This window comes from Neomonachus schauinslandi, chromosome 9 (genome assembly GCF_002201575.2).
Source record: "Neomonachus schauinslandi chromosome 9, ASM220157v2, whole genome shotgun sequence".
In the NCBI taxonomy this organism is placed as follows: Eukaryota; Metazoa; Chordata; class Mammalia; order Carnivora; family Phocidae; genus Neomonachus; species Neomonachus schauinslandi.
In genome coordinates, this window is record NC_058411.1 from 101,848,858 (window position 1) to 101,863,442 (window position 14,585).

The 14,585-nt window shown below is 45.0% G+C and overlaps 1 protein-coding gene across 1 annotated transcript in view; it reads left to right on the forward strand.

The window, feature by feature from the left end:
• Positions 1-911: 911 nt before the first annotated feature.
• Positions 912-14,585, forward strand: part of RAB8B (RAB8B, member RAS oncogene family) — a 58,525-nt gene continuing 44,851 nt past the window's right edge. Inside the window, exon 1 of the mRNA XM_021693700.2 lies at positions 912-1,095. Coding sequence (XP_021549375.1) covers positions 972-1,095 — 124 coding nt within the window. The 5' untranslated portion in view covers positions 912-971. The remainder of the gene's footprint in view (positions 1,096-14,585) is intronic.

Here is a 14,585-nt window from a genome sequence, read left to right on the forward strand (position 1 = left end):
CTACAACCCTATGAAACAGCTTGTTTTATACCCATTTTACAGATGAGAAAACTGGGGCGCCGAGATGGAGCCGTTAAGCCGCTCAGCCAACACAAAATCCAAATCTTATTCTCTAGATTCCCACGGTCATAGTTCCTGTCTCACATAATGCTTGCCACTTTATAGGACACAGACCTGTAGCACAAGCCTTAATATTTTCAATTCCCAGATTTTTTATCCATCGTCTTGCAGGGGGAGGGGAGTGGTCTGCATAGCAGATCCTCTAAAATACCAAGCGTATTTGGCTCTGGTCTGTGTGGGGCGTGAAGAGAACATGACTGGGGTTTAAGTTAGAACGGCAATCATTCTTTTCGAGATCTGTAACTGAGGGGCTGCGGGAGGGGGCACAGAGGTGGTGCTGGGCAAGAACTGGAGGAGAAGCCAGATAATACACCCTGCAGAGAGTCCACAGGCTGCGCCACAGCAGCGTGAAGCAAAGAAAGCATCTCTGCTCCGGGTCCGGGCGGAAGAGATGCGGGAGTCGTGGGACTCAGATTCCGAGGTCTGGATTTGAAAGGCGCCCACAGACAAAGAAACCTTGAAGTTGAGTTCCCGCGGCACGACGCGCAGAGTTCGAAACCGAGTCTTCCTTCCCAGCAGCGGTGGAAACGTCTAATCCACCCGCTCACCCAGCAAGGCGCGGATCTTCTTTTATCCCCTGGGGCTGCTCGGACAGCCGACGCCGGGCACGCCCGAGGCTCCTCCAAGGAACTACAAGTCCCATCTAACCCTGGGACGCGGGCGATGATGACGAAGCTCCCGCGGATTGGCCGCGCGGGGCGGGGCGCGCAGGCCTTCTCCAAGGGAAGGGGCGGGGCGCAGGGCGGGGCGAGCGGCCGTGGCTAGGCGGACACGCCCCCTCGCCCGCGGCCCCCTCCCCGCCTCTCTCCGCCGCTTCTCTCGCTCCCGGGTCAGAGGGCCGGAGCGAGAAGATGGCGAAGACGTACGATTATCTCTTCAAGCTGCTGCTGATCGGCGACTCGGGGGTGGGCAAGACTTGCCTCCTGTTCCGCTTCTCCGAGGATGCCTTCAACACCACCTTCATCTCCACCATCGGTGAGGGAGGGGCCGCGGCCGGGGACGGGGAGTGAGGGAGATATGGGGGGCGGGTGCAGGCGGGCCGGGGAGCGGGCTGGAGGAGGGCTTGGGAGCCCCAGGGAGGGGACCCTGGGGACAGCAGGGCGGCGAGGGCAGTAGGAGAGGGTGAAGGAGTGAGGGAGAGGGGCGGGCGGGGACGTGAGGCTGGGGGGGGTGAAGAGGGAACTTGGGGGCAAAGGAAGGGGAAGGAGAACCAGAGCAACAAGGACTAGGGGTATTGAGGAAAATGAGAGGGTTGGGAGAGTGACAGGGAAGGGTCTTAGCGGGACAAAGTGGGGGACGGGAGACACGAAATCTCATGGAGAAAGAGAAGGGGATAGTGGGTGTGAAATGGATTAAAAGACAGGAAAGAGGAAGGAAATGCGAAGGGGGAAATGAAGCTTTGGGGGAATGGGAGGAACGTGAAGTAAAAGAACAGAGGACAAGGGACAAGAGAGGTGAGAACCCAACAATCGGAAGGGAATTCAGAGGAATGAGTGATCAGGAGGTGAGGGATGGGGGGCACTGGCCACAAGAGGTCTGTATCTCTTGTCACGGGAGGGGCAAAACAAAAATTGCAGGATGGGGAGAAGAGTTCAGGGGATCAGAGGTCAGAGCGAGGACAGGTGGTGAGAAAGTAAAGGAAAGCTGGGTGTGAGATAGAAAGGAAAAAGAGAAGCAGAATATACACTCCAGAGGTTGAGCCCAGAAGACAGAGAAAATGGGAAAGGGAGAGGAAGTGGAAGGAAGCGTGGGGCACAGGACTTTCTCCAATAACTGGGAACCCTGGTTACCATTTTCTCTCTCCCTTTCCTTTGGCTCAAGTGCAGGAGAAAGAGCAAAACGTACAAATGGTGGAATAGTGTCTACAGAGTATTAAATTGTTCTGTGAGCCTTAACCGGTGTTAAGAGAATTGGTGACTCTTGGGAGTGGTGTGGTCAGGAAAATAGGGTTCACTCCTTTACTACCATCTCCTGAGAAGCATCACTTCTCAACTTTGTAAATTCTTGGGCTTGAATGTTTAATAACTTCTCAGTGGAGGAATTCATCTTACATTTTGCCTGCCTCCCTATGCGTTTTGCCTTGGTTTTAATTATTACTTGCTAAATGAATCACAACATACAGTGTACCCCCCAATTACTTTGAATTGATTAATCGTTTTTCCTGATCTTGGCGGGGAGCTGTCCTTTCTACTTTTGTCCTGGCAGACTTTGTGTTCAGGTAAGGAGATCGGTAACTTAGCATAAACTGAAGAGCAAATCAAAGCTGGTTTTAAGCTGCCTGCACAAGTGACCTTAACATCATTTCCTTTGTTAAATAGCTGCAGTTAAGTACCTTAAGAATCTTAGCTTTTGGTTGTCTGGGTGATGTTTGTGGTTTCTAATAGTAGCTCACTTAAGCACCTTTCACATGGTTCTTATAGCTTATTTCACCGTGAATTTCTGGGATTATTATGGTGCTATGGTAACAATTGTATTTGAATATTGTGTGTTTTAAGGATAATTTACCATTAAAAAAAAGAATATTTGAGTATAGAGCGCTCTTAAAATTGAGAAATAGGGAAGTCTATGTTTGTTTGTTCTGGCCTCTTTCAGATGGATTGAGTGCTCTGAAACCTCCCCAGTGTTATGATGTCTGGGTTTAGGGAAGTTTGAGTTGCAAGTTCTTGGCAGTCATTCTTGAGTGGGACTTTTTCTTTTCTGAGGAAGCAGATTTTAAATGTCATGTCTCAAGTATATTCCTAAGAGATTTGGTGGGAGCTGTCACAGCAACTAAAGGACGTTAGTTTTGGATGCTGGTACTAATTTCAAAACCCTGAATAAATCTTTTACATTGTTGAATGCATAGTGCAGTCCAGATGGTAAAGGACAATTTCTAACAAGTTGAGTGGGTAGCCTTTTGTCCATTCTTCGTGTGACCCTCCCAGAAGCATTCTCCTGTGTCAAAAGTGAGTGAGTCTCGCTGATGTAGTTTCTGTTAAGCTCCTTGGCTGACTTTTGCTCATTTGAAATAGCTTTATTAGTTTCCTTTTTTTTTTTTTTTTGGCCTTTTTTTTTTTCCCACATTTCCTGTGGGGGTGTCTGTTTTTTTTTTTGTTATTTTTTTTTTAAAATTTTTTTTTTTTTTTTTGGTTTAGAATTTTTTTTTTGGGGATTTTTTTTTTTTTTTAATTGAAATTGGTTCCGTGAAGGATTGCAGCTATGAAGGCAGGAAAACCAGTGTCCTGAAACTGTGTGGAACATAAGGTAGACGTTAATTGGGATGAGTCTCAAATGTGATCTTGGTCTTTGTATTTTCTGTGGGGTGGATGTGGTTAAAAGAGGCTATGAGCTGTGTCTTCAGTTGACCTGGAGGAGGGGAAATCCATGCGTCTTATTTAGCCACAGAGCCCGACAGGAAGTGGTACTGCCTTCAAACAGCAGAAAATTTTTTTTACCTGAAACCTAATGCTTTGCATTTAAAATTAAGCTGGGAAAAGAAGGTGAATATTAACACCATTCTAGTGAAAAAAAGTTCCACACGTTCACTAACCGCAGTTGTAGGCTTGGAGTGTCCCCATGTCTAGCAGCAATGCTCACTCCCCACAACCCTCTCCCCCGTCTGCTGGTGATCTGAAGTTGTTGAGGTAAGAGTTGGTGGTCCATCTCCTCCGCAGACATAATTATTTTTTGAGGTACCTAGGTGTATAAGTTCCTGGGCTTTTCTGACTGGGTTTTGACAGTCTGCCACAGCCTTGCTCACTAAACCTGATAAGGTCAGCATCACAGGAAAAAGCCATTTCTTAACACCTGAGGTTTGTGTGTGTGAGATTTGGTAGATATGCATGTGTGCTTGTTTCTTCCCGTGCAGATACATGTTTAGTCTTAATATTACTTTGTCAAAGTTAAGTCATTTTTTTAAAAAGGCATCTGCCATCTTTAGATCCTGTTTGGTAGTGATTCGGCCATCATGAAAGGAAGGAGACAGTCATTTTGATTACAGATACGGCTGTCTCATGAGTACTTTCTTCTCATTTCTCTAAGGTTCTGCTACCTTCTCTGAGATCCCATCTCCCCACATTTCCTTTCTGCTCTTGGGGGTGGTGGAGGGTGCATTATCTTTCACCTGAACCCATTGGGAATCTTGAAGTGTATCAGTCAGGTAATATTCGTTAACTATTGAGTAGGGATGATGTATCCATTTGAAATTATAGGCCTAGTGCCTAGGACCAACCAGCGTTTCAGTTCAGAGGTTTGAGAACTGAAAAAAAATTTTCTATTTTTCTTTCTTTTTTTTTTTTTTAAGATTTATTTCTTTATTTGAGAGAGAGAGAGACAGCAGAGAGAGAGAGCACCAGTGGGGTGGGCGTGGGGGGTGGTGTGAGGGGCAGAGGGAGAGAGAGGGAGAAGCAGACTCCCCGCTGAGCAGGGAGCCCGATGCGGGGCTCGATCCCAGGACCCTGGGATCATGACCTGAGCCGAAGGCAGGAGCTCAACCGACTGAGCCACCCAGGTGCCCCTGAAAAAAAGTTTTTCGATGAGCTCCCCCAAACCTCCTACATAATCATAATGTTTTAAATGTCTGTAAGATGTGATGTTAAGACAGCCAGGAAACAGTAATACAGTCAGCTGTGCATTATATTTCCTGTGGGATGTGGGTGCAGTTGACTATTGATATGAGGCCATACCGACACCTTGGAATGGCCTGTACTGAGCAAGGTGCTGATAGAACAGAAAGAGAAAACCTAGCCCTAACTGGACAACGTGAGCCTCTTCCCTTCACTGTCTCTCCCCTGCCCTCCCCCCTCTTCCTGGTAGGGTATTTCCTGAGTGGTTTCATTATTTAGTATAGTCATAGTTTGATAGCAGAAAGAGTTGGAGATTATCGACTTTCTACCTCTGCCCCAATTTTGTAAGTAGGAAAACTAAGGTTAAGTTGACACAGATCGCACAGCTGGTTGTAGCAGAACTTCTCGTGAAGCCCCCAATTCAAGTCTGTGTGACTTCTCACAGTTGAGCTGCAGCTAATTCTCCTCAGTCTGATCGGCCCCATAAATCCAAGTCACCACCTTTTCCGGGGAGGACTTAGATTTTGCCTTTATGCTTTGCTGTGAGGAATTTCTCCTGGGATAACTCTGCATATGATAGCCGTCCTTTGCCCTTTCTTTTGTGTCCCTAGTTACAGGTTGGGAGATCAAAGTGCATCCTGTCATTAAAATTCCTTCCACGTGCAAAATAGCTAATGAAATCATGTTAATAGCAGTATGCTGGTTAATTGGTGCAGCCTGGTCTCATCAGAGCGCTTTTAGATATTTTATTCTGTAACGTTGCATTTTTTGCTTGGATTCACTTTTCCTAAAATCAGGAGTTGCCAAAGTATGGCCTGGGGCCAAATGTGGCCTGCAGTTTTTGTGCCTTTGGAACACTAGTTAACATTTCTAAAGGGTTATTAAAATATAAAACGAAGAATATACAACAGAGACCATATGGGATCTACAAAGCTTATAAAAATATTTACTAACTGTTCCTTTGTAGAAAAAGTTTGTCGACCCCAGCCTAAAATTAAAAACTGGTTTTGGTTGGTAGCAATTCAAGGCTGTTATCAAGACTTATTGACTGAAAAACAAACTTTGTCATATTTACATTTTTATCCAAGCTGTCATCAACATTTGGCTGAGCATCATCCAGATACGTAGAGCAAGTGGATTTTAATTTTCATAGTTGTTTTCCTTGGTTTCAGCCTCTCAAACAGAAATATGCAAGGAACATGCAACTTCAAATTGAACACTTTGTACATAAAGCCTTATTTTAATGTCATTGTGTTCTCTCAAAGCTGTCAGGAGATTTTCCATCTAAGCGATAGCTTTCCTAACAATACGGTTTCAGCAGAAGTAGAGCTTAATGCTTGATAATAAAGGGTTAAACTTAACCTTCTCAATTAGTGTTCTAGTGAATGAGAAAAGCCCTTCAGTAAATAGAGAGTGGGTGTGGGGAAACTGAGTCTTGGATACACTATGGATATGTTTTAAGACTAAGCGTACTTTACAAAAAAGCGTTTTGCCAGTTGTTCTGCCTTGAAGCAAATCAGGGAGGAGATTGTCTGGGCAGCAGTGCCAGGATTGTTTGGACCCACTGAGAGAGCTAGAGGGAAATAGGTTTGGATATTGTCTTTGAGGGAAATAAGTCTAGCTTTTGAAGACCAGGAAAAATGTAGCAGTTGATTTTTGCATGAAGTCTGATAACTGGATCTGAAAAGAACCATGGAACCGGAAGCGGAAGACCGACTCGGGGCGGGGGGAGCTGGCACGGCCTGAGGCTGGGTCTCGTCGAGGCCTGCCTGCCTGCACACGGAGCCTTTCTGGGACCAACTCTCTTGTGTGTATTATTAGAAATTAGAGGGTTCTGCAGGAAAGAGATTTCATGCAGGATGAGGAGAAGCTTGGAGGGGGGATGGAGAAGTGGATTTCAGGTGGTGAGTAATACCGTGGAGCGTAACATCATAGGGAACTTCTGAAATGGAAGTAGCGATGAAGTGGACTGTTCCATGTCTGGTGTTAGGGAGAGAGCGTGGTGAATTAAGAGGAGCAGTGGGGTCTGCAGTCAGTTCACGTCCTGGCATCTGGCATTCCTCGTTTTCTGGCCTTGGTGAGTCACTTGTCCTTCTAGGGCCTTAGTTCCTTCATCTGTAATAGAGTCTGATAATATTATACCAACTTTTCAGGGTTGCTATGAATTCCCTAGGGCAGGAATCAAGCCTTATTCACCTTTTAAATTTCCAAGGCCCATGTTAAGTGACTCATCAGCTGGATGCGTGAATGGCTTGGTGGATGAATTGTGAAAGCCCTATATGAGCTATAAAGCATTGCTTCAATTTTGGTTATTATTCTCTTTCATGGTATTATAATTAGATTATGTCTGAGATAACAATCAGAAGTGCTTAATTGGAATTCTTAACACAAGAATGGTATTTTCCTCAGCATAAAATGTTATATATCTTTCTATTATGGGTTTTAAAGGGATGTTTTAGACTAGGTAAGATATCACTTAAATTTCAGTCTCCATAATAAGCTGTTTAACACCCGGCTTCCAATCCCCCACTGACATAAATACCAAATAGAAAATGAGTGAAATCACTGGGTTTGCTGTAGAAGAGCCATGGCAGCTTTGTCTCTGCCCATTAGCTTCAAACAATGCAACAGATGCCTGTTAACAGTTTCATGCCCAGTTTTAATTAGCAGATGGAGCTCTGTTTGTGTCTGTATTCTGCCCAGCGCTTGTTTGAGCGACAGGGTAGTGAGTGGATTGGAACCGGGCTGCGCATTTGGGTTGAATAAAGCCAAATTCTGTTTTTAAAGAGATGAGTATAAACACTTATTGTATAGAACTTCTTGTGTATGTCACTGGAATGGCATAGGGTCTAGAGTAAAACGAATGTTTACAGTTAGGTTTTCTGTTCCTAGGACCTTTCTAAAATTACAGAAGGTAGAAAAAAAAAATGACCACTTTATGGCTTAAATGAAGGGCTTTACTGTCATGAAGTGGCTTTCTTTGAAGACCCATTTCAGTATTTGGGCATTGTATGTTGAGGAATATGCAAAGCTGGGATGAACCAGACTTCAGCACGAATCTGGGCAGGGGCGGGACCAGTGGCGCCCGCCCCCCCCCCACACCCCCCCCCCCCCCCCACGCAGCGCTGCCTGGTGTAGCCTACTGAGCTCAGCGAGACCAAGGGCTGTGATGGACCCCTGACCTCTGCCGCACTGGTGGAGGGAGAGGGTGCGTGCCTTTGCCCTACACATTTGCCATCTCTTCTTGCAAGTGAATAGGTTTGCTGTCCATCATCTTAGGACTCAACTTCAGTATTAAAAATAGTATCCGGGAATGATAATTGGATATGTTGTATCTGGAGATGTGAGCTTTGCCTCTGCTCGTTTTGTGTCGGGGGATTTTTCTTATTTTGAGTTGAATTAATAAGAACCTTCGGGGCACCTGGGTGGCTCAGTCGATTAAGCGACTGCCTTCGGCTCAGGTCATGATCCCAGAGTCGTGGGATCGAGCCCCATGTCAGGCTCCCTGCTCAGCGGGGAGCCTGCTTCTCACTTTCCCTCTGCTTGCCTTTCTGCCTACTCGTGCTCTCTATCATCAAATAAATAAATAAAATCTTTAAAAAAAAAAAAAAAGGACCTTCAAGGAAGTAGGTACCTGATTGTCTTTAGAGGAAGAAATGTCTGCCTTTTTTTTTTTTTTTTTTAAATTACCCAGGACTTCCTTTGGGAAGCCACATAAAGTGGTAGGGGCAGTTGGAAACTGTTCTCTGCAGCAGACCTGTTACTTGGCTATGATGAAATACCTATTTTCTCGCTGTCTTACCTGTAGCATTCGGCACTGGTGTGACTGGGCGCTTTGGGATTTACCTGTTGCTGAACGTTCCGACATTTTCCAAGTAGCTCTTATCTTCCTCAGCCCAGAATGTTAATTCTTGGTTCCCGGGGAAAAAATGCTAAAGCTCTCTATGTCTTCACGTTGATCAAATTTAGGCTTGCTCTCCCTGAGAGAGAGGCTAGGACAGTGCTAGTTGCCACCTGGTGCTAGCATTGCAGGACTTCCAAGCACTTTGTTTGCAAAAGCCGGGTTAGGGATGGAATCCCACCTCATCACGGTGAAAACCAGCTGCGAAGCGGTCAAGCAGTGTGTCGTGTTGCCTAACTTTCTGCTGGTGGAGCTGGGACTGGTATGACTTCCCCACAGCCCATTGTGATTTTGCATATTTTGGCAAAGAACCTGGCAGTGATTATTTATTTATTTTTGGCAGTGATTATTTTAATTACTTATAGATGTTTTCCTGATATATGAAGTGGAGGAACATTCTAAAATACACACTCACGTTTTGACATGAAGTATAGGGTGATCTATTTAAGAGTTGAATTGTAAGAGTTTGTTTCTTATGGCCCTATGCAAAATTTATCTGGAATAGGTATTACAAGATATTCTAATCTCATACACACAAGTACACAAGCTCCATCACAAAAAATAAATAGAAGGGTTTGCATTGTGAGCGGTCAGTGACTAACCCTACTGTAATTTGTTTGTTGCCTCTGAATTTGGATGGGGTAACTGTTTATGGTTTTCAACAAAGAACTTTTTACTTTTTCCTTTCTAAAGGTCTCTGAATAAAATCTTGAGATGGCATGGAAAACAATTTCTTATTGAGAGTTAACTCTTTCAGTTTTGGAATGATTCAGACCACTGTCTCAGTTCAGACTCCACTAACACCTCAACCTTACCAGGGTTTGGGGAGAGGGGTTGGATTGGGAAGAGGAAAAGAATGAAAACAACATTCTACCCTCCACCCCTGTCCATTTCTTTGGCTACTCCTTCTTTTTGCTTTTGTTAGTAGTTGGAGAAACTATTGGGAAGGAGTTAGAAACTTCTGCCTGTAAGAGTGTGAAGACTGGGGCACCTGGCTGGCTCAGTCGGAGAAGTGTGTGACTCTTGATCTCGGGCTTGTAAGTTCAAGCCCCACATTGGGTGTAGAGATTACTTAAAAATCTTTAAGAAAAGAAATAATTATAAAAGGGTGTGAGGATTAATAGTGACTTTTGACTTCATTGCTGTCTTGTATTGTTTAGAACTAGTTAGTAAAAAATTGGTGCTTGTCTCAGTCACAGCCAGTAACGAACAGTGACAGATTAGGTTGTTGTCCACAAACAAATAATTTGAGTGAGTGCATTTCCCCTTTTGTCTACTTACTATTGTTTTGAAAATTTCTGGTCTTACAGAAGCATGGAAAATTGGTGGGACAAGCAAAATAATCTCTTTCACTTCCAGAAAATTCCATTATAATCAAATTTTATTTTATTTTATTTATTTACTTATTTTTTAAGATTTTATTTATTTATTTGAGAGAGAGAGAGAGTGCAGGAGCAGAGGGAGAGGGAGAAGCAGACTCCCTGCTGAGCAGGGAGCCTGATGTGGGGCTCGATCCCAGGATCCTGGGATCATGACCTGAGCCGAAGGCAGACGCTTAACCAACTGAGCCACCCAGGCACCCCTATAATCAAATTTTAAAACATGCATACATAATATCAGGTGTGCCTCTATCTTGGCCCGTCAGCCTTCAACTTTGACAAATACCATTACATTTTAAATTTGTGTTGTGATCTCAGTATATGATTTACCACATTTTTGTTCAAATCATCTATTATTGCAAAATATGTAATACTCTGAAAAACAATTGGTGTGTGTTTGCAATCAGCTCTGCTTATGCCCCTCCCAAGGAGTTAGCCTGGGCCTGGTTTCTCATTGTGAAAGGCAGATACAGGCTTCGATGGTTTTCATAGTCTCTTCTGGCTGCAGCATTCTGTGAGTCTATGAAATCAAGTAGTGTCTGTAAAGAAAAAAGGGTTTGTCCTTTTTTTCTTCAGTTAATGACTATGGGCAAGGGTTCTTTTTGCAGTGACCGCTGGTGTCTTGATGACATGAAAACAGAAGGAAGAAATAGTAGCACTAGTTAATTCCAGCCAAACCTGTGTTGATCTTGTAAATTGGTTAAACTTTTTGTAGTCCTAAAGAGATTGCTTAATGAATTTGAATCCTGTCCTTAAAAAATGCTTTGGTTCGGGGCGCCTGGGTGGCTCATTCGGTTAAGTGTCCAACTCTTGGCTTCGGCTCAGGTCGGGATCAAAGGGTCCTGAGATGGAGCCCCATCTCTGGCTCCGCACTGGGTGTGGAGCCTGCTTAAGATTCTCTCTTACCCTCTCCCTCTGCCTCTCCTCCCCTCTAAAAAGTGCTTTGGTTTGAATAATAAAGCTAAACGTCACCAAAAAATTAACCACGTGAAAAGCTGGAAAAATATGTCTTTGAGAAGAGATGAATAAAGTATTTTCAAATTATCTCATTTTCTTTACATAAAACATGGTGAGGTAGGTGAAAAATAATCTAAAAAGCCAAGAAGATTTTTGCTGCTTAGGTTTGCTGGTGCTAAACTTCCATTTGACAGATGAGGGGCCCGAGGCCTGGAGGCATGGAGATGGCCAGGTCCCACAGAGCCAGGCCTTGAGCATCAGGTTTTGGACCAATTTCGAGTCTCTTTTCTCTTACACCTCATCTGCCTTCAGTTCTCTTGCTATGAAAAGATGCCAGTGGTATAGCATAAAATCTGGACATAGCCAACATTTTGTAGGAGAAAATTCAGGGACTGAACCAGGAGATACAGGGTCCAAGCACATCTCTGCCCTTGATTAACCATTTGCTTTTGGTCAAACCTTGTAGCTTCTTCTCGTGATCTTTGCTTTCTTATCGGTTACAAGGGGAGACTGGCAGTGGGGTGAGGTTGCTTATAAAGTTTAGAGTGGGAACTGCAGAGGTTTTGTTAGTCATTTACTAATGGAAGACACTAAGTCATTTTTATTTTCACTAAATTCACTTATTCAGCAACATGGTTTCGTACACAAAATTCTGAGAGGGGAAAGAGTAACAAGTATCCGGGCAATTTAACACAATGATGAAGAGGGCTCCAAAGCGGTAAATGGAAGAGGCTGTGAAAGCGTGGAGGAGAGGTAGAGGAAAGTTTCGAGGAGGAAATGGCCTTTAAGCTAAAATCAGAACCTGAAGGAGGACTTAGTTGGGTAGAATGGGAGAGTGCGGGGAGGGCGGGCTCCGGCCGCAGGGGCACCAGACGGCACAGCCCTCTGGAGGAACTCAAAGACATCCTGTTCGGCTGAAGCCTCAAGTGAGGTGGGAGGTGAAGTTGAAGGTAATTAGAGGGCAGGTTGTGATGGACTTTTAAACCTGCTCAAGGGTCTGGACTTTGTCCTGAGAAGGGCAGGAGTCACTGAGGATTGTATGCAGGAGACCAGTTAGATTAGCGGACAGTATCAGTTGCCTCTTATCTCCCTGGGACCCTTAGGTTCACAACGTGCCTTCACTTACATCTCTATTTAAACTCCTCAGTAATGGCATCTATGGATAGAGCTTACTGTCTCCCTACTCTGGAAGCTAAGGTTCTGAGAGAGTAATTGACTTGATCAATCAAGTAAGTCTTAGAGAGGCCACGACCACACTCTCTGTACACCAACCTGCTCCTCCCACATCGGGCCCCAGAGTTCTCCGTGGGACTGACTGTGTTGGCACTGAGGCTGTAGTAGCAGTCCCTTTCTGTGGTCTGTCACAACTGTGTAAAGTGATTTGAGAAGTGTGTTGCACGGAAGGGTGAAATCAGCCTCTCCGCAGACGCGCTCCCGTATGCCTAACGCCAACAGGCATCGCCTTGCCTATTGGCCCCGGGAGGTCAGTGGGCTTGTCTCCTGGCCTCCAACGGAGTCCCTTAGGAAGCAGTCAAATATGTGCGCAGCAGACTGGGGGCAGGGAGGGACAGAGTTTAATTACGGATCCAGCTCTCTTGTGGGAAGGGAACTAATTACAGCAGCACCGCAGCGCTGCCTCTCCGCATGGGGCCGTTGGTTGTTCTGCTTGTATGTTGTTGGCCTTAGACTATAACGTGCTAGGCGTAGCTGCTTTAATTGTCAGCTTCTTTCCTTTGACAAATTAAGTTTAAACTTTGTGCTAGCCTGTCCTGTCCTTTGTTTTTCTGGGGTGAAATCGGCCCTACTCTGGGTTTTGTTTGTAAAGCCCTGGTTGGCAGTTTTCCTCAGAATCGCAGGGACATTGTAGACTAGATTAACACCTGATTGGTTTGCTAACCCTGAGTTTCCAGAATGCCCGGTGAGCCAAAAAGCAGAAAGGTCCGGGGAGCTAAACTTGATTTAAAAAAAAAAAAAGTCCTGGGGCGCCTGGGTGGCTCAGTCGTTAAGCATCTGCCTTCGACTCAGGTCATGATCCCAGGGTCCTGGGATCGAGCCCCGCATCGGGCTCCCTGCTCCGTGGGAAGCCTGCTTCTCCCTCTCCCACTCCCCCTGCTTGTGTTCCCTCTCTCGCTGTGTCTCTCTCTGTCAAATAAATAAAATATTAAAAAAAAAAAGTCCCATCTGCTAAAACTCATGAAGTTGCCTGCTAGGGGAGCCCCTGGGTCTCTCTCTCATCGCATTCTGGATTTTTACAGTGGTCATCTGTTTCTCCGAGCTCCTAGAAGATTAGGAGCAGAGCTGAGGGCCTCCGAGAGGCAGGCCACCAGCATCCAAGAGGAAAAAGTGGCAGCATGCCACTGCAGCAGGGACACTTGTTATAGGACTGTTGGCAGCTTAGTAGTAACTTCCTTGGGCTTCCATTTCTTCAGAAGCAAAAAGGGAGTGTTGTGTGCAGTACACTCTAAAGACCCTTCCAAAACTCTGATCCTGAGTGATAACTAAAGGATTCACTGACAAAATGGAAAAGTAGACTTAGGAACACAAAATAACATGGTGTAGATAAAAGAACTTGGACTGCTGAGACAAACTCAAGGTTAAGGTCCTGTTTGAGAGCCTTGGGCAAATGATTTAAGCATTTTCTTTATTGATGAAGGAAGGATAGTAACTCCCTTTCAGGATTTTGGTTTCATTTTATTTTGAGAATGAAATGCATCATCTTGTGTATATTATCTTCGGCACATGGGACACACACAAAAAAGGCATGTGTGTGAGTGAACTCAGGCCCAGTTCACTGAGGTCCAGACGGCTGTGAGGGAGGACTTTGGCAATCCCTCGGGGCTTCCTTGTTAGAGCACTTGCTTTTAATAAGAGGTAACATTTATTGAGTACGTACTATATACTAGGTACAGTTCTGGGCATTTTACATGGCTTAACATTTTTCATGGATTGATCCATGTCATTCTCAAAACAACCTCTTAGGTGCATTCTTTTATTATTCCCATTTTCCAAAAGAGGTAATGGGGTCACACAGTGGTTGAACAACTTCTCAAGGGTACACAGCTGGTAAGTACTGACTGAAACCAACCCAGATCTGAATCCACGCAGTCTCGTTCCAGAGTCTGCTTTTATAACCCTGTGCCTTTCTACACCAGCAGTGACTCAGAAATATTAATAAAAAAAAAAAGGTGAGTTATCTTCAAGGAGGCAGTGTGGTGCCAGGTGTCCTGACCAGCTGGGTGATATCACCAAGTTGACCTCCTTGGTATCAGTTTTCCTCTTGTGCAGAGGATTGCTGTGAGGTGTTTTAATGATGGAGCTGTACTAAAGCGTTTAGCCCAGGGGCTAGCATGCAGCCAGGCTCAGTAATTGGTGAGGGGTTTTGTTTTTTCCAGGTAATTTAAGAAGCGCTTGTTAGAGTGAGTTCCATAAAAATTATGAGTGGGAACATTTTGCTTTACTTACTGGGGTGTCCTTCAGTTTTCTAGAAAATTCATTCTGAAAGTTGTGGCCCACATGCATTTTACAAAGCCAGAATTAGAAATATTTGTCTTTGGGCGCCTGGGTGGCTCAGTTGGTTAAGCGACTGCCTTCGGCTCAGGTCATGATCCTGGAGTCCCGGGATCGAGTCCCGCATCGGTCTCCCTGCTCAGCAGGGAGTCTGCTTCTCCCTCTGACCCGCCCCCC